This window comes from Uranotaenia lowii, chromosome 1 (genome assembly GCF_029784155.1).
Source record: "Uranotaenia lowii strain MFRU-FL chromosome 1, ASM2978415v1, whole genome shotgun sequence".
Classification (NCBI taxonomy): Eukaryota; Metazoa; Arthropoda; class Insecta; order Diptera; family Culicidae; genus Uranotaenia; species Uranotaenia lowii.
This window is the reverse complement of record NC_073691.1, coordinates 128,118,378-128,143,377: the sequence shown is the minus strand read 5'-3', so window position 1 is coordinate 128,143,377 and position 25,000 is coordinate 128,118,378. Positions and strand designations below refer to the sequence as shown.

The 25,000-nt window shown below is 42.6% G+C and overlaps 1 protein-coding gene across 1 annotated transcript; it reads right to left on the bottom strand.

Annotated features, from left to right (window-relative positions):
* Window positions 1-6: 6 nt before the first annotated feature.
* Window positions 7-23,646, bottom strand: LOC129739937 (ubiquitin carboxyl-terminal hydrolase puf). Its single transcript, XM_055731488.1, has 16 exons — window positions 23,115-23,646; window positions 19,404-21,179; window positions 19,286-19,343; window positions 16,012-19,206; window positions 14,113-15,742; window positions 11,558-13,362; window positions 11,352-11,475; window positions 11,090-11,277; window positions 10,758-11,031; window positions 9,845-10,699; window positions 9,591-9,781; window positions 1,962-2,844; window positions 1,687-1,901; window positions 1,505-1,628; window positions 1,232-1,439; window positions 7-1,173 (listed from the first exon to the last, which is right to left on the bottom strand). Exons 1-16 carry the CDS (start codon window positions 23,155-23,157, stop codon window positions 242-244), a joined length of 12,501 nt encoding a protein of 4,166 aa, XP_055587463.1. The 5' UTR covers window positions 23,158-23,646; the 3' UTR covers window positions 7-241.
* Window positions 23,647-25,000: the final 1,354 nt, after the last annotated feature.

Sequence of the window (25,000 nt, the reverse complement as noted above, 5' to 3'; positions counted from 1 at the left end):
TGACAGGCGAAATATAAATTATTAAAAAAAAGAATGAAAGAAATAAAACATTCTTTCTACCCTGGGCGCCATCATGTGTTTCTCAAACAATGAGCTTTTGTATTTTTGGTTGCGAATAATTCTAACTTTAAAACATCACAATTTTGGTTTGCCGAAATTTTGCTTTCTTTACAGCGTGCTCTATGTAATCTTTATACCTCTTCTATTAGCCTTTTTTGTTTTGCCACAATTTAGTTAATACTTACGTATCGCTTTTTGTCTTACCGTCATCATTGTGGCCACCCTCTTTTAGCGTTTGGGAATGCTCTGGATCGTCATCATCATCGGCCTTCTGCATCAAAGACTGTTTCAGTCCATCTTCCCCTGAAGGATTTCTCCGCCGGATTTTATTAGGACTGGGACAACCCTTTTCCGATTCGGATTTAGAGTCCGAGTTAGAATCTTTTTCTGTTGCGGCGGTAGTTTCATCGGACAAAACATTGATACGCCGCACGGTCAAACTTGTATCGGCACCATCAGTCTTGTTTTCCACATCCCCATCTTCATCATCCAAACACTCGAAAATCAATTCGATATGACTTTCAATATCTTTAATAAGGTTTCGGTGGTACTGTTGTTGTTCTGTTGAATCCAGTTTCTGGGTCGATTTGATTACTTGCTCCGTATCTGGTGCTTCGTTGCCATTGTTACTTTTGCCACTACTGGTACTACTATTACTACTATTGCTACCACTACTACTAGTTGAGTTATTACTCCCACTGGGTTCTACATCATTGGGTTGATTTGTTTCACATTTCTGATCACTTGTGCAAGGATGTTCGTCCGATGTCAAGTCCTGCTCCATTTTTTCCACCGCCATTTTCGTTGTTGTTGAGCTTTGGGTGTCTGAGAGCGTTTTAAACGGTGGAGTGAGTTGTGTTTCTTCCACTTGAGAGGCTTCTGTTGCTTTCGAAACATCGTTACCTCTCTTTTCGTGGTCATCTTTTGAGTTACATTTATTTATATCGTCAAAAACCTCTGCATGACCTTCCGCTTCCCGGTGTAATGATTCACTATCCTTACAATCTTCCTTTTTAATGTCTCGTTCTGAATCTATTGTCTGTCCATGATCCGTTGCGGCTGCAGTACTGGTAGCACAGCTGGTCATTTTACGACGCTTCGGTGGTGATTCTTCTGCAAAAATGATAATGATAAAGCAATCGCCATCAATTTTTAAAGTGTTAAGGCTCACCATCACTGTGAATTTCGTCTTTAAACTTGAGCAATACAGCATGTAACGAGTTTTGTAAGAGCACCTTCACCGAACTAGGAATTCCCGTTCGTTGTCCTATGATCCGAATGGCTTGCAGGTCACCACATATATCCTCTAGATTACTCTTTTCCGGCAACAACTGACAGATGGATTCCAATAGCCTCGGTACTACCAAATGAGATTTAATCTGAAATGAAAATAGTGTGAATGTACTAACTTAAAATAAATAAATAAATAAATTATTTGTATTACCTTGGGGTAATAAATTTCAATAAAATTTGCAATCACAGGATCGTTCAGCGAAAGTCTTTCGTCTCTCAGAATATCATCGATATAGTCCACCAGAAGCGAATTTTTTATAAGCATCTCAGAATACCTAAAAAAATATATAAATAGTTGACCTATAAAAATATACTGTAACCAGAAGAACGTACTTGTTTGTTGTTTTGTTGTTGAAAATGCCAACCCAAAACTTGGCGAATATGTTGAAATGCAGCACTACTGATTCAATTCCTGTGAGTAATGAAAGGTGGACCAAGGGTTCGTTGAAGAGATTTGAAGTGACGGCTACTCGGAACATGATATCCAGAAATTCGTGGTATGGTCGATAGAACAACTCTAGGGCTAAATCGAAATCCTTATCGAGACCCTGAAATTCAAAATAAGATGTGAAAAATACAGTTGAAACGCGTAATGAAATTTAAAACACCTTTTCACAAATTTGTGACTGCGGAATGTTCATCTGGACCATGGGACGCGGTGGACGCGGAGTGTTCTTGGACACAGGTGGCCAAGTAACCTTCATCCCACGCCGCGGGAAATACGATCCTAGTGGACCCATAGTGTGCGATACGTTTTGTGTGTGGCAGTGTGTAAGTAACGGTACTAGCACTGTGCTAATTATCTCTGGAGGTGCACATTTAACCAGCTCTTTGAGCACTTCAAGAGCAATGTTGCGCATTTCCGGTGGATTGAAAGTATTCAACAAGGTGGCCAATCGTCGCACAGCATCCGGAAGTCCTTTCATCAATGCTGGCGGTGGTCGTTTTTTCTGCTCTCGACAGCTAGTTCGAAGAGTACTGATAAGCAAAATAACTTCTGTTAACAGTTCCTGTAGATCACCAAAAACATGACAGGCCGTAGCTTCGTGGTACATAGCATGTAACGTATGTAGTGCATCAAAACACAGCGTTATTCCACCATTCAAAACCACAAACAAGCGATCATCGTCATTATCAACCAAAATCCGAAGAGCTGCTATTAGTGTTCCCCAAGACACCCGAGCATCCAAACCATTCAAGTAAGCTGTAAGTGTTGTTCTGCGGAACACAGTCACTTCCCTCTGTTCCACTTCGGTAGCATCGGCATGCCGTTGTGCGAACAATGTCATCAAACGGAATAGTTCATCGACAGCTAATGGGTACTGCGTTGGGTGAGGCGTGATGTTCTTGAACGCCCATTGCAAGTTTTGATGAGCAGCTAACTGGCGGGTCAGTTGTCTGCTTTGCTGACAACACATACGTAACAGCCCGTAATATACGGGTAACATTGCTCGATTATAGGTTACAATTTCTGAATCATCGTGGTCGGCCCTAGAAAGCAAACGAAAAGTTTATTATTTAACCTCAAATTAAGGTTCTGATTAATCGTTTTTTTCACCGATAATAAGCAGGGATTGAAAAGCTCTTGCTCAACCGGTTGAGCATAGAAGCTCTCGCAGCTCAAGAGCGACAAAAGCTGGGAGACCCTCGCATCAACAAACGGCCAAGCGAAGCTCATACTGCATCTGTCTATAGGAGCCAAGATTTTGAATATTGCTTGGACTGCGTTAGCTCTTGAGCCGGAGATTGTTCCAGCTTGCTGGCTCAACAAAACTCAAACGCTTGAGCCAAAAGCAGCATTTTTATTCAATTGGCACCAGTTTTAAACAAGTCGGCTTTTCTTTAAGCGGACCAGAGACTACACAAATGGCTTGTGCAAATTCGATGATTCAACGACGATTGTTTGATCTATGCTCGCCCACACACGCTGCTTGCGAAAACAGCAACAGAAACAATAAAAAACCATCTTCCACCGTGGCTGGGGCTGAGTAAATGACCTGAATTTTGTACAAACAACACCATACACCATGCCACAGAGGGTGGTTTGTACAAAAGATTTCGATCCCGACCGATTTTACTGCGTTGAAATTCAGGCGCTGTGGATGCGATTTGCATAATGTATGACACTACGCGAATGAGCGCGCAAATGGTTTGAGTAAAATCGGTCGGGATCGAAATTTTTTGCACAAGCAACCATCTTTGGCATGGTGTATGGTGCAGCTTGTACAAAACTCAGGCCATTTACTCAACCCCAGCCGGGATGAAGAAGGTTTTTGTTATTGCTTTTGCTGTTTTCGCAAGCAATCGTTTGTGTTCGCGCGAAATATGTTTGTATCGTGTGTGGACGAGCATAGAATCAAACAATCGTCGTGGAATCATCGAATTTGCACATGCCGTTTGTGTAGTCTATGGCCTGCTTAAGTGTATTTGTTGTGCCATTTGTGCAATACCCTTCAATTCAAACAATCGTTGTGGAATCTATTAGCAAACAGGTTTATTCGAAGGTTGAACAACTAGTGAAGTTTTTATTTAAACATTTTAAACATTACGTGCTATTTATACTAAACAATAATTCATAGCTTACTATAATTCAACATCCCCCCTTAAGCTATAATTTATTAATCCCCAAACTATTTCTAGCTTCGATGAATTTGGGAACTGGAACAGCTTTCGTGAAGATGTCTGCAGCTTGTTGTTTTGAGGAAACATGGGACAAAACAATAGCTTTCGATTCCACCTGCTCTCGGACGAAGTGATGGCGGATATCTATGTGCTTGCTTCTTGAAGAGTAACCCATCTCCTTCTCCGCCAGGTTTATCGCGCTCTTGTTGTCACAGCGAACCGGAATTGCCATAGACGTCCCAGTCAACTCCGCAATAAGACCACGCCACCATATAGCCTCTTGAGTGATGGCCGCCAATGCCATGTACTCTGCTTCCGTTGTGGATAGGGCTACCGTCGGTTGTCTTCGAGAGCTCCAAGCCACCGCACCACCATTGACCAGGATAACGTAACCGCTTGTTGACCGCCTCGTTTCAGGATCGTTACCCCAGTCAGCATCGCTGAAAGCATTGAACTGACTCGCGTGTTGCCTCGAGTAAACCAACTTCAAGGATTTCGTTCCGCGCAAATACCGCAAGATCCTCTTTGCTGCTGTCCAGTGGGCTTCTCCAGGATTAGAACAGTAGCTGCTAACGGCATTCACAGCATGGATGATGTCCGGCCTGGTACATTGGGCCAGAAACTGTAGACTCCCCATCAGTTCACGGAATGGAACACGCTTCATCCGCTCCACTTCTTCTTCGGACTTTGGACACATCTCTTTTGTTAATTTCTGAGTGTGGTCCAAAGGGGTCTGAACAGGATTACACTCCGACATATTGAACCTCGCCAGGATATCGTCGATGTAGCTTTCCTGGTCAATTCCAATCTCGCCTTCTTTTCTGGTGATTCGTAGCCCAAGGATTTGTTGAGCCACTCCAAGATCCTTCATTTGGAATTTTGATGCTAATCCTTGCTTCACCTTAGTGACCATCTTCTCATCATTTGAGAAAATGAGAAAATCGTCCACGTACACCGTCAATATCAGCACCTTGGATCCTTCCGCTCGATAGTAGACGCACGTATCATGTGCGGATCGAGATAGACCCATCTTTCGCAATTCCTTGTCCAGCTTACGATTCCAGACCCTGCTAGCCTGCTTGAGACCGTATAACGCTTTCTTCAGACGACAAACCCGCTTCGTTCCGTCCTCGAAGCCTTCTGGTTGGCGCATGTAAATTTCTTCGCCCTGGAGTTCGCCCTGAAGAAATGCTGTCACTGCATCGAGTTGGTGGATCTCCAAGTTCAGCTCAACCGCCTTCGCCAGCAAATATCGAATTGTAGCGTAACGGACGACCGGGGAATAGGTCTCCGAATAGTCGATGCCTTGGACCTGGGAACACCCTTTGATAACCAGTCTCGCCTTAAACCTTTCAATGGAACCGTCTGCGTTGGTTTTCACTTTGAACACCCACTTGTTATTCAAAGCCTTTCGTCCTTCCGGTAAGTTGGCCATCTCCCAGGTTCCATTTCTCTCCAGCGACTTATACTCCATCTGCATGGCCTCGGTCCATCGTTCTCGTTGTGGATGCCGCATCGCTTCCCCGAAGCTTTCAGGCTCGATGATTGGCTGTGAAAGGGAAATCTGCGGAAATTTCTGGCCTAATGCTGATTTGGGAGAAAACTTGCCTGTGGTCGGGCGCTCCCGATCACTGTGCCTCGAATCATGTTGCTCGCCAACGGACTCTTCTGATCGTGAGGGGAGCGCAGTAGGTTTTCTTAAATTGCGACGAACACCACCAGTTTTCGGATGCTGAGGAAAATCGAATTTCTTAGGGAAGACACTGTACGTTACTTCATAATCAGCATACTTGCCTGGTAACCGGCGCTCCCTCGCGCTGCGCCTGACCACCCCCGTAGGCTGTGGATCTTCTGAATGCGGAGGGAGCGCAGATGATGCGCTGGTTGACTCCGCTCCAGATTCCACCGTCGTTTCGTAGTCTTCGTCACCCGTGAAAGTTGAATCACACCAGATAGATTCATCTTCACTTGCCTCATCCTCAAGCTCTTGTTCGATTTCCGTTTCGACTGCTTCAGTCGAGAATTCCACCATCGGAGTTTCCGTTTCCGTTTCTGGCTTCTGGTTTTTCTCAACTCCCTCGCACAAAAAAATCACGTCTCGGCTAACAAACACCTTACCAGTTCTTTCGTTGTACATTCGGTACCCTTTGGCGTTGGTGGCATACCCGATGAATAAACAGGATTGAGATTTCGGATCCCATTTCTTCCTTCTCACTTTTGGTACGTGAGCCATCGCTGCTGTGCCGAAAACTCGCAGGTGCGACAGATCTGGTCGAATCCCTGTGAATTTCTCTTCCGGCGTAACCTGGACTCCCTTGGATGGCGATCGGTTGATTAAGTAAACCGCTGTACCAACTGCTTCGGCCCAAAATCGTTTGTCCATGCCAGCGTCGAACAGCATTGCCTTCGCTCGCTCAATGATGCTTCGATTCATTCGTTCTGCCAACCCGTTTTGCTCTGGATTGTACGGTACCGTCAATTCGTGGCTGATCCCATTCGCCTTGAGGAACTTAAAGAACTTCTGCCCGACGTACTCCTTTCCATTGTCACTTCTCAAACGTTTCAGTTTCAAACCTGTTTGAGTCTCGACGAACGCCTTGAAATCTTGAAACGCGCTCAGGGCTTCTTTCTTGGATTGCAAGAAATATACAAACGTCTTGCGGCTGCAATCATCGATGAAAGTAATGAAGTATTTACTTCCACCGATCGATTCTTGCTCCATCGGACCACACAGATCCGAATGAACCAACTCCAGAACTTCCTTGGCTCGGATTCCCAACGCTTTGAAAGGCTGCCTTTGATGTTTGCCCTCGATACATGGTACGCAATGCTCCATATTTGCATCACGGAACTTCACACCTGTGGCCAAATTTCTCAACTGTTTCAGGCTCTGCACGTTCAAATGACCCAAGCGACGATGCCACAATTGCAGTTCTCCTCCGGTAGCAGCAACACACGCAGTCGGCTTCCTGACCGCGTTCAGCTGATATAGACCACCATCTTCTGCTCCCACCGCGACCAGCTCACCTGAGCGGACGTTGACCACTTCACAAGAATCGCTCATGAAGATAACCTTATGACCTCTTTTGCAGATTTCGCTCACCGAAAGTAAGTTAACGGCGATATCTGGAACACAAAGAGTATCATTCAACGTAAGAGAGCAAGATGTACCTTCAACTGCTGCTTCGAGTTCAACGTTTCCAATGGCAACCACCGGAATTTCATCGCCGTTGGCCACGTGGATGGTTTCCGACATCTTTCTGCTGCCTGACATCATTTTTTCCTGACGACACATGTGGGTCGTCGCCCCGGAATCGAACAACCATTTATCGCACTGATTTGGTTGCACCCTTGCTGAGAAAGCGGAATTTCTGGACTGCTTCTTGAAAGGTCTGGAACTTCCTGGATTGCTTTGATCCTGTTTGCTCAGGCACTCCGATGCAAAATGCCCCATTCTATTGCACTTGAAGCATTTTACATTCGCTCTACCTTTGGACGACCGTTTTTGATTGCTGATAAAAGCACCTTCCGAATTCGAAGATTTTGCCACAGAATGAACCTTTACATCCTGCAAAATCTTTGCCTTAACTGCATCAGCCGTGATGTTCGTCCCAGACGCCTCCAGCCCCATTATCATGGGCTCATAATTCTCCGGCAAACCCATGAGAAGGATACTCGCCAGCCACGTATCATCCACCTTGAATCCGATTTCTGCAAGCTTGTGGTTCGTCGACATAATCTCATCGACATACTGCTCCACAGACTTGCACTCCTCCAAACGAATACTCGTTAGTTTCCGCAGCAGACCCATTCTGCGGGTCATTCCGCCGTCCTGGAAAGCACTCTTGAGATTCGCCCACGCTTGATGTGCAGTAGTTGCCTCCTGAACCAAACTGTAGTTTATTGGTTCTATTCCAAGGCAAATGGTAGCTAGCGCCCTCTGGGACACTTCCTGGTTCACCACGTCGTCATCGTCCGCTTCCACGACACTCCAGCTTCCTTCGCGAATCAATACCATTTTCATGGCAAACGCCCAGGAACTATAGTTCTCACGTCCTCGGAGCCTTTCTGTAACCGGCAGACTAACGTGACTTGCTCCGGCCCTCGGAACAACTGCCACTCGATGAGAACTCTGGTCACTGGAAGTCATCTCTGCTTCAATGTTCAACACGTTTTTTTTTCACACTTGACTTGAAAAAATTTTCACTGTTGAATCGAACAAACAAACCGCTATAGCAACGGTTGTTAGGTAACGTTAACTGGGTCCATAACCTATTAGCAAACAGGTTTATTCGAAGGTTGAACAACTAGTGAAGTTTTTATTTAAACATTTTAAACATTACGTGCTATTTATACTAAACAATAATTCATAGCTTACTATAATTCAACAGAATCATCGTATATTGTATAAATGGTCGGGATTCGACCAGACCGAACTGAACGCCATAAACTTGATTTCGAGAAAATCGAGTTTAAAGTTCACAGCCCTACCAATTGATACCATTTTATAAGATATCTCATTTAATCATTTTACCATCCCATTTAGACTCTTATAAAGCCGACGATCATATACTGGTAGATTTCTGATTACACAATAAGCCGTAAACTGAATTTTTATAGCAATATGTTTGCACCCAGTTCACTCTGGTCGAACCAAAATGTTTTAAAAATTGCCATGCGCTATCACTTGACTGGGCAATTTGTTCTAAACGTAGGAGCCTACTAATAGGCGCTTTACGAGCAGCACGCAACGAGTATGGCTGATGCTTGGAAAATGTTTTTTTTCGTTGAGCCAGAGTGAACCGAGCCATACAAATTTCGCACTTTTGAAATCAGGAATATCTTTGATTGTTACTTACCGGTTGCGTTCTGAACGACAGTAAGCAATAAAATAAAGCATTTTTCATCGTTAAATGTTAAAAATTCTAACATCCCCTTGAGTAAATTGGAAAACAAAACTCAAGGGATTCGGTTCAGTCTGGCGGAGCAAAATTTTAACAAATGCTTACAATCCGAAATACAAAGATTTTGGCCACGGGGACGTTTTTAATCATTTAATTTATCAGATATTAGTTCGTGATGAGCCGAAGAACTGTTTTGAATTGAAAAAACCAACACGCATAACATTATTTCGCACAAAATTAATTTTGATGACCGAAACAGACTTTTTCTCTTTACCTCTAAGGTGGCTCTTAGTTCACTTTGGTGCAACGCTTTTTTACCATTTCCACTGTCTGCAACATTGAAATTTTCTAATAAAATCAGAAAAAATAGTAAAAATGTTCTGATTTTCATTGGACAGGTAGTTTATCATGTTTCGCCACCGCTGCAATAGATAACTCATTTTTTTTCGAATTGGCGTTTAGTTCGGTCTGGTCGAATGCAGGCCAAATGTGGTGTAGCCTATGGCCCGCTTTATGCTGCTAGCATGAGTGGCCAACAGTTTGGGTAGAGCGGGCCATAGAGTACACCACATTTGTACAAAATGGACGTTGTCGTGATAACATGTCGAGTTATCGTACCGTTTAAGTCACGAAAAAAAAATAAATAGTTAAATAGTTAGTGAATGACTTCGCCACGTTCGAAACTCCAATATTATACATGTAGGTACTTACAATATGTAATTGAAAGCAATATTTCTGGTTATGTCCGGACAGTTTGCAACCAATAACGCATTCTCCGGACACTCTATTGTCGCTTGGTACCAGAATGCCAATAGCGCTTGCTTGTTGTGATGAGCCGGCACGGATGGCTCCGACAATCGAGGATGGAAAAGTTCCCATAAAGCTCGCAGGTGAGGACCAAGCTAAAATTGTAAATGGGATATCAAATTTTTACGACTTGAACAAAAAAAAAGAAGATATCATACCATTAACTTTTCTGCCTTCGATACCAAACAATATGTCATAAGATTAAAGTATGCTGTCAGTTTCGTTGTGCCATGGATGCTTATATCGGTATAGTTTCGAGCAGACCGTAGTAACCGTAGCAGGAGATTCAGAATGGTGTGCAAAATAAGCTGCGCCTCGCAAGATATTTCGCGCTGTTGGGAATGCAAGTTGAGTTTGTGATGTGAGGTGGCTCTGAAGTTGGTCCGAAAATTCTGAGAAGGAACTAACGATACAAGCAAATAGGCCGCAGCGTTCCTTACTCTCGCATTGTTATGAGCTAGCAGGAATGTTTCAACCCAATTTTCTGCAGATTGCAATATCCACGTGTGCGCTATTTTGTTTCGAGGCGCTTGCACTGCCAACCAGTCTAATGCTGATTGTGGACAATATTCCGCTGCATCCCATACCCTTTGCAGTACCAGTTGTGAAAAGCATGGCAGACCCGATGGTCCTCCAGTCGATTCCGTAAGAAGCGTTAATAGTTTGAAGAAAGGTCCACACAGTTCGGTATGCTTGGTGACAGCCGTAAACAGCATCGCAATGATTTGTCCAGCTAATCGCTCGTCACATCGACAAAGAGCATGGATCAAGTGACGCGTTTGATGTGGGTTAATGTTATCCTTGATTTGCTGGTACAGGAATGGGAATCCTTTGCCACCAGCAATTGCATTGTAATCGCGAGCTGACAAATGTAACCTTAAGTCGGGCCCACGAGAACGTTCTACTAATGATGCAACTAGTGCAATCATCTTATCCAGCGACGCTGGGCGGCTTTTGTCCACTGTCAGGGCCTCATCGGACGAGTTATCGTCGTTATCGGAAGTTGTCTCAACCTAGAAACGATTTTTTTTTCAATATAACACAATAAATTTTAAACTCAATGTTACATACACAATCCTGAGCTGCTTTATGTCCCAGATAGAAATCAGCCACGCTTCGTATCACGTTGATTCGCAAAAGGAAAAGTGCTTCTTCTTCACCCATTCGCGAAAACTCGTACAAAAGCCCAAAGAACTCTGACAGATGTCTCAAGTGAGCTCGTGCTCCATGCTCCATCAACATAATTAACGATTTTATAAAACGAGTTACACATGAAACATTACCGATGATTTCATTGTCGTCATCATCCGGCTCCACCTTCAAATACAGCGAACAATGGTTTTGCCTATGGTATGCACGAAAAATGGTTAGATTTGATCTTTCCAAAGTTTTAGCTTTCATACCTTAACCGTTGAATGACATGGATGACCAGCCGTTGGAACATTTGACGAACCATTTGGTTGGGACATTGAATTAACACTTGTACGGGCCACCAGGGTTCAGCAGACATGTGACTCAGAAACCATTCACATGCTTCCTGGCTCGCATTGAACTGTTTGGTTAACAACTCTACCCAAAGAACCATTGTTGGCTGTTGAGGGAATGGGAAAGTGGTTATTAAAGAGATGAGTTGTTTTATTAATGTACTAAGTACTAGTTACCAACCTTTTCTTTCGCATGGATGAAAGTTTCAATGAAAAATGATACTGATAGCTGGGCTGCGATGCACGTTATATCTGGCAGAGCAAGTAAAGTTTGCGGAATATGACCACAAATTTGCCACATGAAGCTAGAAAAATATAAAAGGTAGATATAAACATCCAGATAAATAATCAATGATGCTGATATGAACTTCTGGATGAAAAACTCACTTAAAATAGGTATGCTCGAAAATGTTTCGATCTTGCAAAAAATGCCGATTGTCCTGCCAGATCCACTCTTCTAATTCTATGCTAAGAAGTTTACGCTTCCGTTTTGGTGGCGGCCCTATGCGGCCAACCAGACCGTGTGTCATAATGGTTAACGAGGAACCCGCAGTGGAAGATGAGGATGTGGATGATGAGCATGGCTGAAGAGCAGCGCTGGAGATCGTTGGCTGTTGAACAATGGCACTCAGCGGTATGCCGACATTCCCCCCGGCAGTTGCAGTGAGTGCAGATAGTGAAGATATAGAAGAATATGATGAAGACGGTGATGGGAGCATTGAAGGTCCCAGTAGTGGACCAGACGGCGGTAAAATGCTCAGAGAGGTGGCCTGTAGTGCGGCCAACGGTGACGGAACGCTGGATGTTGACGACACGGTGGACACTAGTGATGGATGAACTGCGGCAGAAATAGTACTGCTTCTAATGCTAGACTTAACTTCTATATCACATTTACTTAGATTACTTAGATTATCCATAACCAATGATGCTTCGCTACATGTATGCTTTTGAATTATTTTTTCAGTCTGCTCCTCGTCCTTGATGGATGATGGCTTCGATGGAGAAGGAAGGACGGTGCTTTTAGTTACAACCTCTGATTCCGAAGATTCGTGCTCGTTTTCTTTGATGTTTCCACTCATTGACATGGTGCTATCGAAACTAGTACTGCTGCCGCTACTCACACCAGTGCTACTACTTCCTTCACTGTAGTTAGCAACAGACGATGAAGCTACCGGAGGATCGGGGCTTTTATCCGTTGCCACAGTAGATGGAATCGATGTTTGGGAATTGGAAGACACAGCTGATGATGACGCGGATGTACACGTTGACGGTTTTTTCACCTGCTGGTCTACTTGATCTCGTTGTATATTGGTTCCTTTATTAGATCGCCACTCGTAGAACAGCATATAGGCTGAGTTTGTTTTTTCGAAACTAAAATCAAGATACTTCTCAGTCACAGAATCATAGGTTTTACTAGTCATTTCTCCACCGAAGCATTCTGCAGCGATTTGTGAAGGATCGAATAGTTTAACTTCGGCGTCGTTAAACAAGAACCACCTTTCTTGATAATTCGGGTTACTATCTTCGTTACGTTCCTTTATGAAGCTATAATAATGGCCACCGTCTGCATTTCCCGTGTGAACTGTAACTCCCACTAAATCATATTCATAATGTTCATTAAAATCTTCAGAATCTTCTTCGTCCATAGTTTGCTGTTGGCGCTGCAATTCAGCTTTTTCCGCTGCTTCATTTCTACTAGTACTTGTCGCCTGACCAACTTGTCCGTCACTTGAGCTTACCTTGTCGTCTTTCTTATCATCACCGACAAAGTTTATTCCCGTTCCATCGCTTCCGCTAGATTCACTAACGTTCCTAGAAGCCGATCTTCTTAGCTCTGATTTTCTTTTCTCTTCCTGGTAATGATGAGGCATGAGTGTTTTCTCCACATAACGAGACATATCCAACCGCATAGGGAAACTGAAGTGAGTGTTAACCTTTTCCTTCAACATGGTCACCATGTTAAAGGTGTAGCGCATAGTGTTGAAACACAAAATTTGCGGCAGCTTTTTGAAACATGCCCGCTTTTCTGCTCGTACTTTTTTACCACACTGAGAACAGGTATACATATTGTCCCCTTCTAAAGTATCCTTCACAGTGACTTCATCCAACGATTCATGCAAATTTCTCATATCCGCCACCTGACAGCGAACCGTATAAAACTCCTCAAGAGTCCGGCTGACATGGCCGCAATCCTGTAAGAAGATAGGGACCAATATTGATTATCTAGAAATTTTATTAAACCTTATCCAGATGTATGAGTTTTGAGTCAACTTATCGTTATTATAGGTACAACATTTATTCAATAATTCTGAACAAATTGAAAAGGGGTGTTTGAAGTTCTTGTTGAATAGAGCAAACACAGGTTCACTTTTTTAGCTATTTTTTCAGTTTTAGTTATTTAATTATTATTTCGCTGCTACCAGTTGTTATGAAACAATCAGAACGGTATAATGAAATGCTTAAAATAAAATGAGAAAAGTATTGTGAAATATGTACGGTTTTTAGAATTGGTCAATCAAACCATTGATTTGTTTTATTTCTTTAAGGAAGGATTTTTAAAACAATTCCAAAGTTTGTTCAACAATGATTTTGCTTAACATATGAAGATTTTCTTATCAAAGAAAAAACGAAAATAAAAAAAAAATCATGTAATTATGCTGACATTTGTGAAGGATCACGCGTGGTGGTTTAAGGACGTCCTTTGTTGCTTTTCGGAACTCGGAGCAACGGATACATTTAGCAATTTAGTATTAGTTAGATTGACACGCACAGTACACAAAACATTCAAAAACATGGAACTCGTCACGAAGCGATAAAACTTCCTATTGCTAAATTAATCGTTATCACCGATCCGATTTTCGAAAAAAAACTGTATCATATCATGCACACCTCAACCCAGCGTTACGCTACATAAGAATTGAAAAACGGGTTTTTAAACTCACTAAAGACACAACATTGTTGCTGATGACTCCACAAAAGACTCGCTTGACCAACGTTTTCAGCTCTGGGGTCATCTCTTCCAGTTTGGAAACCAAATCGATGAAGAACTCCGCCATGTCCTTTTGTTCTCCAGTGTTAAGGGGTTGGTGATCCATTTGGTACACTCTACAGAATGATCTTGGACAGTAGGCCTTCCGTTCGGATTCCATCAGGTAGGCAAACATTCGCTGTAGCTCATATAGGGTGGCTTTATGTTTTTGGGGCGCTTCAGTCGAGATTGACAGTATAGCGTCCCGGGTTTGCGGTGTCATGAAAAGATGCTGAATGCATGATGCCATGTAACATGTGGCACCTAGATTAGTGAGCCCTACGTAGCCACACTCCGAGCGTCCTTCATCTCGTGGCCAATAATCCCATGGATAGGGTGAATGGGGGCCAGCTCGGTGTTGTAACATCAACTTACCATGAAGAAGAAGGTAATTTTTCGGTGCATTCCTACACAGCTCAACCAACAGATCATAGGCTGCAGCACGAGCACCATGACTTTTGCATTTTGGCTTGTCTCGATCTTCGGAAGAAGGAAGTTCAAACAGAGCTTGAAACATTTTTTCTATCAAATCTTGGCCTTCTTCACTGTACTTGTACTGGGGATCGAATTTTATCAGATTGGTCATTAAATTCAGCAAGCCGAAAAGGGCATCATCTGGGCTGCCGTGTCGACTTTCTAGGTAATCACGATCGAGAACGCTTTTGGAAACTTGTCGACACATGGATTCAATTCCTATGGCGCCAGAGGACGATGGTTTACGAGAAAATTCTCCTCCACATTCTCGAACTAAATCGGGTGAAATGGAATCAACTAATCTGCACAAAAGCCAAAAATAATCCCGGCACGCTGGGCCATACGGTTCTTTACCTTCGTCCGGCGACAGATGATAGGTAGGATGCTGTGGCCGCATTTTCTCAGCCAAAGGTAAGATTGATACCAATTTCGACAGCAGCGGTACCATTAGTTCGTAGTAAGTTTGACCATTGCCCAAACACATACGATACAGTGCGGCACATGCTTCGCGGCGAACGGCTGGTTCCGGATCATCGAGTATAAGCCTTTGGATCCATGCTAAATTCGAATCAATTTTCCAAAGAGTCGCGCGTACCTCAGACAAAGAATGGGCATAACAAACCAACAAATTCATTGTATAATGGATAACTTGTGCCCTGCCGAAAAGCCCAGTTTTGAAATGATGAGGGCTCAGTGGATAGGACTCTTCATTCAGAACGACGGCTATTCTTTCCAGGGTTGGGCGTACTTCCATCATTGTAAGCATATGACGATTCAGTTTAGGAATTATAATGGCGTTTTCACTCTCTGGTTTAAATTCTTCCATGCCCAACAAGCAAAGTATTCTCAGCAAACTGGCCAAACAGTCATGGCGCCATTCATTAAGATCGTCTCCGTCTTTGGTGTTGATGTGCTTTTGTAACACTCCCGATATGAAAATTTCGTATAAATGCAAAAGTCCACCGCATTTGATAAACTGCTCACTCCACTCAACAGACGCATTTGACGTGTTTACCATTTCCAGCTGATTGCTCGAATGTGGGTTCATCGTTTGTTGATCTGGTTGGTTTCTGAAAATAAGTATAAATTTATTGATTATATGCTGTAAAACATTATGGAAATTGGGCTTGTGATATAGCTCAGTTGGCAAGTAAGTTGCTTTCTGAGCCGATGTCCATGAGTTCGGGCCCAAGTGTAAACATCGATTACAGTTGTACCGGAGAAGTTTTCAATCATTGTCCGTCAACTGCATCGTTGAAATAAGTCGCGAATGACATAAAAATGTTAAAACGACTAAAATCGAAACAAAAGAAAAAAAATGGAAATTATAAAAACTTACCGATTGGCGAACTCTGCTTCTCTAAAGTTTTTAAGTTGCTCTTCCTCTGCTTTGTCTTCTTTATTTTCGATTTCTCTGTACGATGATTCTCTGTCTGTTTTCTTTTCCTTGATTTCTGTTTCGCTAGAACTGCTTTTCCCTTCACAATCACCTGTTAGATCCATTTGTTTGTCCGCGCTAGTTGTTGGCGATTGCTTTCTGCTGGAACTAGCCTCCGATAGTATTTCACTGCACCCCGAGATCTCTTCCAATAACTGTTGTTGCTTAGCTATTTTTTGATTCTGCATTTTTATGGATTTTGAAGTAGAAATTTTAAGCTTAAGTTGATTTTTCACGGCTAAACTTTTGGCACTTGTACCTCCTCCGGTGATGGCTGATCGTGATCCTCCAGGCATGCCAGAGGTTGCTGCTATTGGAACCCCTATCGGTCCAGGGTTAATTATTGAACCACCGGAACCAGTACAACAGCTACTCATAAACTTTGATTTACACAAGCTTTCCACGATGTGAAGAGAGTACATAAATTTCTGCCGATTATGTGGATCGAGGATTTCCTTCAAGGTATATTTGGGGAGCTCTCCTGATTCAATCGAGTCTGTTTTTTGCTCGAAATCAGATTTAGCAAAAGATAGGTTTTTCAGCGCATGTAAGAAAGCCGGAGCAGTTGGCAACATAGCTAGTATGTCCCATACACGACGAGATAACAATTGAGCCTTCGTGTTCGGCTGAATACGACCCCCGGGTCCTACAATTTTCATATCGCCTAACGTTTGCATCAACTTGAACAGCTGTTCAAAGTATGGACTTTTGAGCAACAGCAACGTAGGTAAACAATCTTTTGGCGGAGGATTTTGCATGGACGGGTGATCGTGGTTTTCCCTTCGTCGCCCTCCCCGACTGCCCATAGACACATAAACCATCTGATTATCTTTGAACCCGACATCGGCTAGGCTCCGTTCATCATACTCAGAAGTTATTTCTTGGCCCTGAGTTATAATTCTCAGCGGTCCTTCACTCAGTAGCAACCCCAAAACTGCTCCCGAACCAGTTCTCGCCGCAGCCTCATTTTGAGCTATTTTGACAGAACTCTGCACTGTTTCCCACCATTTACCAATTTCTGCCTTCAAATCAGCAACCAAATCAGAAGCATGAAGATGCAGTACTGATTTCTCTGGAACACCAGCCGGCTGCAATACAATGCGTATTGGAGGACCAACTCCTTCGCTTCGCAAAGCGCTATGCATACCGAAATCTTTCCCTTCCAAAGCCCACCTTCGTAAGTGATAGGCGTATCTTCGCCGAAATGTTTCTAAATGCGTATTTAGTAACATAAGAGCTCGCTGAACACACATCAAAGAATTTTCGGAGCCAGGACTGTGTCGATTCAGATCTTCCACAGCTTGCGACAAATGGGTCATACACTGAGCTACAAACTGATGTTCATATTTAAGCTGTTTTTCCATGTAGTAAGTATTGATGTATTGGATCGCAGTCAGCGAAACATCTGTATTGTTAGCCCGCAAAGCTATTTTCCACAAATGCTCCATACCTACTATGTCACTAGAATCTTGTCCTTCATAAGAATGACTGATGATTTCTTCCCGTCCTAGGGTGAACAACTGTTGGAACAACCCTAAAGCTACCATCGAAATGCCTTCCGGTTTGAGTTCGGCTAAACGCTTCAGATAAAGATGCTGGATAGCATTGATGCCAAGTGCATGTGTATCGCCACCTTTGACTTGTCCTTGCAACCAGGCGAAAAGACAATCACTACATTCCGGATCGTTAGCCAAACAATTCCACAAGGTGTCAACTTGATTCAAAGCTAGCTTGAAGTTTCTTGGTGACCCTACATCGCTAAACACCGAAGAAAGAAATTGTAATCGAACTTGGATTTGTGTTACATGCGCGTACAGCGGAAATCCATTCTGATTTAGCACAACCTCGTTCGCGCCGCTCGTGTAATGTTTGAGATTGTTGAAAAAGTGGTGCATCATTCTATGGTGCCGTTCGGCCCACAAAACTACGTGATGAGTAGTAACATCTCGAAACTGCTGGAACGATGCAAAAAGCTTAGGCAACAATCTGAGACTTGTTACTACACTTTTGTTTTCAGCTAGGTTCTGTAAACAGCCTTCGATAAACCGAGTTCGAATAATTTTATCAGTGTGAAAGCATAACAGTGTTCCCAGCACTTTTTCGGCTTCCAATGCTAAGGTTTCACCCAGCTGGCCAATTTTATCGTCCTGCAGTAAATCCCAAAGGAGGGTGTTTCCAGGTTGACAAACATCAGGGAATCGGAGATTGGGAGATGTTGGGGTCCCTCCACTACAGGCACTTCCACTACTTCCACTAGTTCCAGCAATTGGCAAGATATCCTTCAAAGGAGCATGCGGTGTTCTTCCTCCACTAACATTATGATGTACTCCTAGTTTACTCTTACCCCCGCTCAAGGAAGTAGGGGTACCGCTACCGGAAATGCTCGGTGTCATTGGATGATTGATACTTCCTCCAGAACTTGAAAGCCTTTCATGATGCGGTCGGTTCATCATCAGGTTTGGTGTATTTGTGCGAGCTTGTGGAGATGATCCGTGTCCCATTCCGTTACCCAAGGAGCGTGGTCTGGGAAGAGGAAACTGCTGAAGACACTGAGCCCTAGTAGCTAACTCCACCAACTCTTCTTCGCAAGGGGAATCCTCATCATCGAAATCACCCATGTTCTTTTCTGATTTATTGCTCAATGGCGATGAACAACTTCCGTCGTTTTCTGCAGCGTTCAGAAAATTTATCAAATGACCCTCGCTCAAGGCACCCATAAATGGTGGTACATCTTCACCAATTGATGGACCCACTCCACTGGTGCCTGGCTCAGGACCTCCCGGATCACCATGCACCGCCATATGACGCAGCATTGTACTTTGCAGATTCGAATCACTACAATCACTATCCGGAAGCATCGCTGCCAAAAGGTCGCTGTCCTCAACATCCGATACACTTTCTGCCATCTCTTGAAGCTCTTTACGCGTAAGACCGCTTATGTTTTTTCGTTTTTTACGCAACAGCTTACGTTTTTTGCGCAGCATTGCTGTAAAAGCTTCATTCATGTTCAAACAATCTTCTTCATCACTACTGGTACCCGTTGGTTCATTAAAACCGGAAGCAATCACTAACCCACGATTCATCAATGGAATTCGTCTGGAAAGAAGATAATCGCATTCAGTTTATTAAGTTCCTTTTCAAAATACTTCAGTCAAATTCAAAAGTAAAATATTACATTTTCTCTTTTAGCCTTTGATCGACGTCATAAATATCAGGTTCTACTTTAATGCTATCTGTAAGGAAAAAAGGAAATAAAATTAAGACAGTCTTTCCCGAATGGTAACAAATCTCACCATCTGTGGTTTCGTCACAGCAATTTTTGTGTCGAGCTTGTTTGCAAGGCGGTGGAACAGCAGCCCCGGAGTCGGATTCATCGGCATCCATCAAAGAAGCTGCTGCTGCTGCTGCAGCACTGGTTTTAGGCGAAGCACCAGACAAGGCCATTGTTGATAAACCAGACGAACTAGCATGAGCCATGCTTCGATGCCCTCGATGCCCAGAGGAACCAGCTGCTGCTGCTACCGATACAGGATTATCGGGATCGGAACTATCCTCTTCCTGGGGTTCATCCTCACTGTTGCTTCCGTCAACTGATACGGAATTTTCCGAACTGGACGGAAGTTCCGCCTCTCGAACTGCTGCAGCTACAACGGCTGCTGCGGCAGCTTCTCTCTGTACGTTGCTCTTGACGAGATCGATTAAAGTGAGACAATCTCGAGCCCAGATCAGTTTGGTCAAGGCCGACGCAATATAGATCGATTGCTCCGTGTGTTCTCTGGGATCCAACCGGGACAAGAGCGAGTACAGGTGTGATGCTGGCCTTGGTGCTAAATTTTTAACCAATGATGGCAGTATATCGTAGATGGGCTTAGAACAATGCTTTAACTGTGCGGCTTGCCAGATGAGTGTTACGTGATCTTCTGTGATTTGATTCTCGACAGCCAAAAAGTTCAACACGATGTGACTTTGCTTGATAACCTCCACGTGAAGGTTTGGACCAAAAAGATGCGAAATAATTTGATTTTCTGACAACCAGTCTGCTAGTTTTTGACCTACAACTTCAACTTCAGCCACTGTTTCCGTTGTGCAAATTTCATTGAATAGATTAATATGCGCATTGATCTGAGCCATGCCTGCTAAACGCATGGTCAACGTCGAGCTGGTAAAATATTTGAAAGCCAGGGCTAATCCTTCAGTATCAAAAGTTATTTGCGAATCTAGCGGATCCTTGATAGCTGTCCACATAAAATCAGCCATTGATTTGGTTGCCGGAGAGCGAAGATCCTGATCAGATAGCTTGCACATGTATTGTAGTATTTTGACTCGGATCGGTATAAACAGTTGAATGATAGAGCGGTAGTTTATCCACAGTTTTAGATTTGAAATAGCTGCAGTTATAGCATGAGCAATGGGAACCGGTAAATTCGGGTGATCAAAGCAATTTATCATTGCATCAAATCCACCGGAAGTACAAAACAGTGAAACATTGCGCAGCAGAAATGCTGGGATTTCGTTGTCATGTAGATCACAAAAGATGCTAAGTGTCTGTGCCTCTTGTGGGGATATCTCATCCATCCTAGCGTGAACACCATGCTTGTAAGCTACATATAATGGAAAATTCAGTAGAAAAGCCTTCGATGAGAGCAACAGTAATTTTTCGATGTCCAACAGGGTCCAACAATCATCTGATAAAAATGTTTCTGCGGATTTTTTCTCCTTCTTGGCTTCTTCCAAGCTTTCTGCGGTACCCTTTTGGCTGCCTTCTTCTTCAAGATTTTTGCTAGCGGCGAAAGGCTTTCCTTGCTCGTCATCTGAGGCATCTTTTTCGCGTCCTTCAGCGAGTCGAGTCTCGCGATCCAAGAGAACCCGGATGTTCTTCAATTGGTAAACAGTGAAATAAACGATAGCCTGCACGATCAAGTTGAAGCGTTCGAAATTTTTCGGATCTCGATAGCAGCACATGCACTGCCGTGCAGGCCAACACTGGATGTAGCCGATGACGATTTCAATCTCGCGCTTAACGAGAAATACGGGATGTTCGGTTTCATTGCTGGTCAGTCGCGATTCGTCTGAAAATAGTAACCCGATTAGAGGAAATGGTAGGTTACGTTGGATTAGGTTTAGATATAGGTTTGTTTTTTTTTTTAACAATGAATTTTCGATCCGAGATTGATCACTCTTATGGCTCGCAAGACACACAAACATCTGCGGTTTTCAAATCAGTGGTATAGTGTTTGGCGGTATTCTTTTTTTGCGGTTTACCATTTGGCAAATGAACCAAAACGCGGCATGACCAAATTGATTTGGCGGTTTTTAATTGGCAAATGGCCTGGTTTGGCGGTGTTATATTTTGCAGAATTAGCCTTTTTCGGTTGTTAAATTTGGCGGTATGAAACATTTCGCAGTAAAATATTTACTCAAAAATATACTGAGCAAGTGTTGTATACCACGGACGCTCCCGTCTTTCTGGGTTTACTCAAAGCTCTAGGAAGGCCCCGTATTTCAAGGTTTACTCAAAGCTAGGGACGATCCCCTAGCCCGCTCCGCAACGCGAAGCATAAGGACCGTACATCATCCTAGTTCGAACGCGCAGCATGAGGAGGCATCCTTGTAGTTTGATCCTTGTTTCTAGGACGGCCCCGTCTTACTAGGTTTGCGTGAGGAGGCATCCTCGTAATTCCGATCGATGTTTTCAGGACGGCCCTTTGCGCATTTGAAACAACCCGCGAAGTGACTCAGTAACCAATTATCCATACTGCCAAATAGACTCAGTCACAAATTGAGAAACCGCGTAGTGTTACAAACATCTGAATGACAACCCGCCGAAAGGGTCAAATGCCAAAAAAGGAACCACCAAGTGTTAGAAACCGCCAAACAGATTGAAACGCGAAACGTCATACTCCCAAGATGAACACGCGAAATAGATTACCGGGAGCTGTGATACAATCAAAACATCCACTTTAGTTATCAGCAGTAGTATGCCCGAGTTCGTTCACATTGGAGTTTTTGATTCTGGATTCGTTTTTCGATATTGTCTTTGTTTACCACGATAAGTTCAGTAATATTTTAATGACCGAGTAGCCTTTCATGATGACAATAAACTTGACAGTTTGTAAAACAAATCACTGAAGTTCAGGGTATTTGCCCTATATACATTTTTGATAAACCATATTTTATTAGAAATTTTCCGTTTTTAGAGTCATCAGTACCGCAATATAGAACCAAAGATTAGATCGCAGTTTTTCAATGTTTCCTCAGCATTGTAATTGTGATGTTTTTAATTACTTCAACCTCCAAGTTCCAAAACAACTTAGTGACAAGGCTAAGGAAGACATTTCAATGAAATACATGTGAAAAAAAAATAAAATTATCTCCTGTTTAGTGTTCTCTTAAATGAGGCCATGGTGGTCGTCGCCTTAGTAATAAGTGAGATGTGGTTCCAATAAGTCACTTGGGTCCCCTATACTATTCGTTCAATTTACCTATCCCAGACGAAACGATTATTGCGAATACGAGACTTAGGAACAAAGCGATTGGTACGACTGTGGTACAATAGATTCAGTTAATTTTTTGATCTTATGATTTTTTATCAAACCAACTCCAAACTACAAAATTTTACAACATTGAGAAAATGGAACAGTAGTTAGCTCAGAACTGATAATTTTGATAACGGCACACAACGTATTGCACACTGTCTGGAATCTTTCCAGAAAGTTTTATGTTCCGGCTGGCATTCATGATCAAGTGAGAACTCGATGACCATAAAGCAGATTCAAAACAACCTTACAAAAGAGAATAATTTTCATTTAATGATTCAACGAAGCTCGAAACATAAGAAATTTGTTGTATATAGTTTGCCCTTTTTTGCTTAAATAGAAACATCAACATTGAATTTCAAAGATGGCTTACAAGAAAACCGAACAAAAAAAAATGACAATTTCCGATCAAAGAGATCCCGCAAGAAGAACAAAACGGTACCAAACACATGAAATATCGGAACTTACATGAGCCCAAAAGATTCAGAAATCCGGCACAGACATCGCACATCGTTGCTCTGGTTTGCTTTCGAAGCGGTTATCGGTATTCTTTTGCCAGATTGTCCTCGATTTTTCTGCCTTACAGCGGTCCCGGACAAATTCCAACGAAATTTTCTTCTTTTTTTTGCCGAGTTCGAACAATCCAAAGGGGGCCAGTTCTTGCGTATTCTTCTTATTCCTTTCCCTCCTCCTCTCGCTCTATTCCTCGCAGAAAAAATGTAAGTGAAAAAGTTGAATTTCTTCCAACTGTCCGATCGAGAGAAAACTTATCGGAAAACGTAGTTTTCCAGCCCTAAGCGGACTCATTCACGGGATACTGCACCACGAATCTGTGTGGCCAATGTTGGCCATCATTTTCGCACTACCAGAGAGTGTTTGACGGTACAGGAAAACGGTGAAATCTTCAATTTTATCAATGCTAGTGAAATTTTCGGCAGCGCACAATGGAGAAAGACACGGTTCTTTTCTTTGAGGATGGCCTCTTGTAAGCTCGCGACGTATTCGTTTCTTCTTCTCCTTTTTCCACTGCTCGCGAGAAGTTTGACAGGGGATGAATGACGGCGGGTTGTCGCGAGTTCGACCTCGAGGGGTGATGCAGTCTGGGCTGCAGCAACCCAGTCGATTATTTTTCTGCTAGCCTTTTTTATCGTGAATTTATGATAACACGCAGAGAAAACTATAGAGTTGTTTTTGACATTTCTTACGCACACTTGCTGAGCGTGTGCAGATGAGACGGGACAATTAACCTCAAAAACTCTCGGTACAAAAAACGGGCAGCCGGTCGACACACATGGTCGTTTTTGAGGTTAATTGTCCCAAAACTGAAAAGTGTTGGTGAAACAACCAACAAAAAATCACGAACACTACCAGCGGCAAACAGGACTATTTACGGCGTGTTCATAAATTCACGCTCTTTTTTTTAAACTCAAAATTAAGTAGTTTTGGTTCAAAACAGCACTTCGGTGGCTTCCCTCAACTTTGAGTTAGACTGGGCAATAGTAAAACTACACTGAAAATCGAAAATACCCAAACTTGAGAACTGCCACCCGCCAAACCTAAGTTCAAGATTGACAACTTAAGTTTGTGAAAAAATCACAGCTTGCCAACACGCAGAGAAAACTAGTGCCTTTAAAACAAAAGAAATACGTTTTTGAATCAAAGTTCTAGTGTTATTGGAATCTAAATCTTATTTTTTTGATTTAATTTTTTTTTCTATCAAAAGGAAAGAAAATTATTTTGAGTTGGTGTACATGAATTTTGAATTGATGTACTGTACTTGAAATCAAAAGACAATAAATTCGTGCTACAATCAATGAAAAAATTCTTTGATTTTGTTTAAATTTTCTTCGAAACCAACAACGCTGGAAAACATTGTGGCGGAAAGTTCTCAATGCCGTGGAGGATTTTTGGTGAGTTTTCTTTAAATATATCTGGAGTGAATTATTAAATTTTTTAATTAGTTTTAGGTCAACTATTCAGCCGACGAAGACTAGTTCTGAAGAAGGAACGAATTGAAAGCTGCGAAATTCCAAGTTGCCCAGTTTATAACATGATCCGCTTGTTTGCCAAAAATTCGTCTGCAGATCAATGTTAGCATGTTGAAATGTGAGTACCTTCAATATTATATATTGTCAAACTACAATCTTTAAATTGCTAGTGCTTAACTTCCTTCCTCACATTTCATTCAATGTTTTTAGGGAACATATTTATGTCATTCATTTGTGTTTTATTAATTTGAATTTTTTCTATTTTCCTCTTCTTTACAGGTAGACTTCCGGAAACAAAACTTTAAATAAATAAATTATTTGAAAAATAAAATGTATTATTATTCTTCGAAATGAAACATTTGTGGT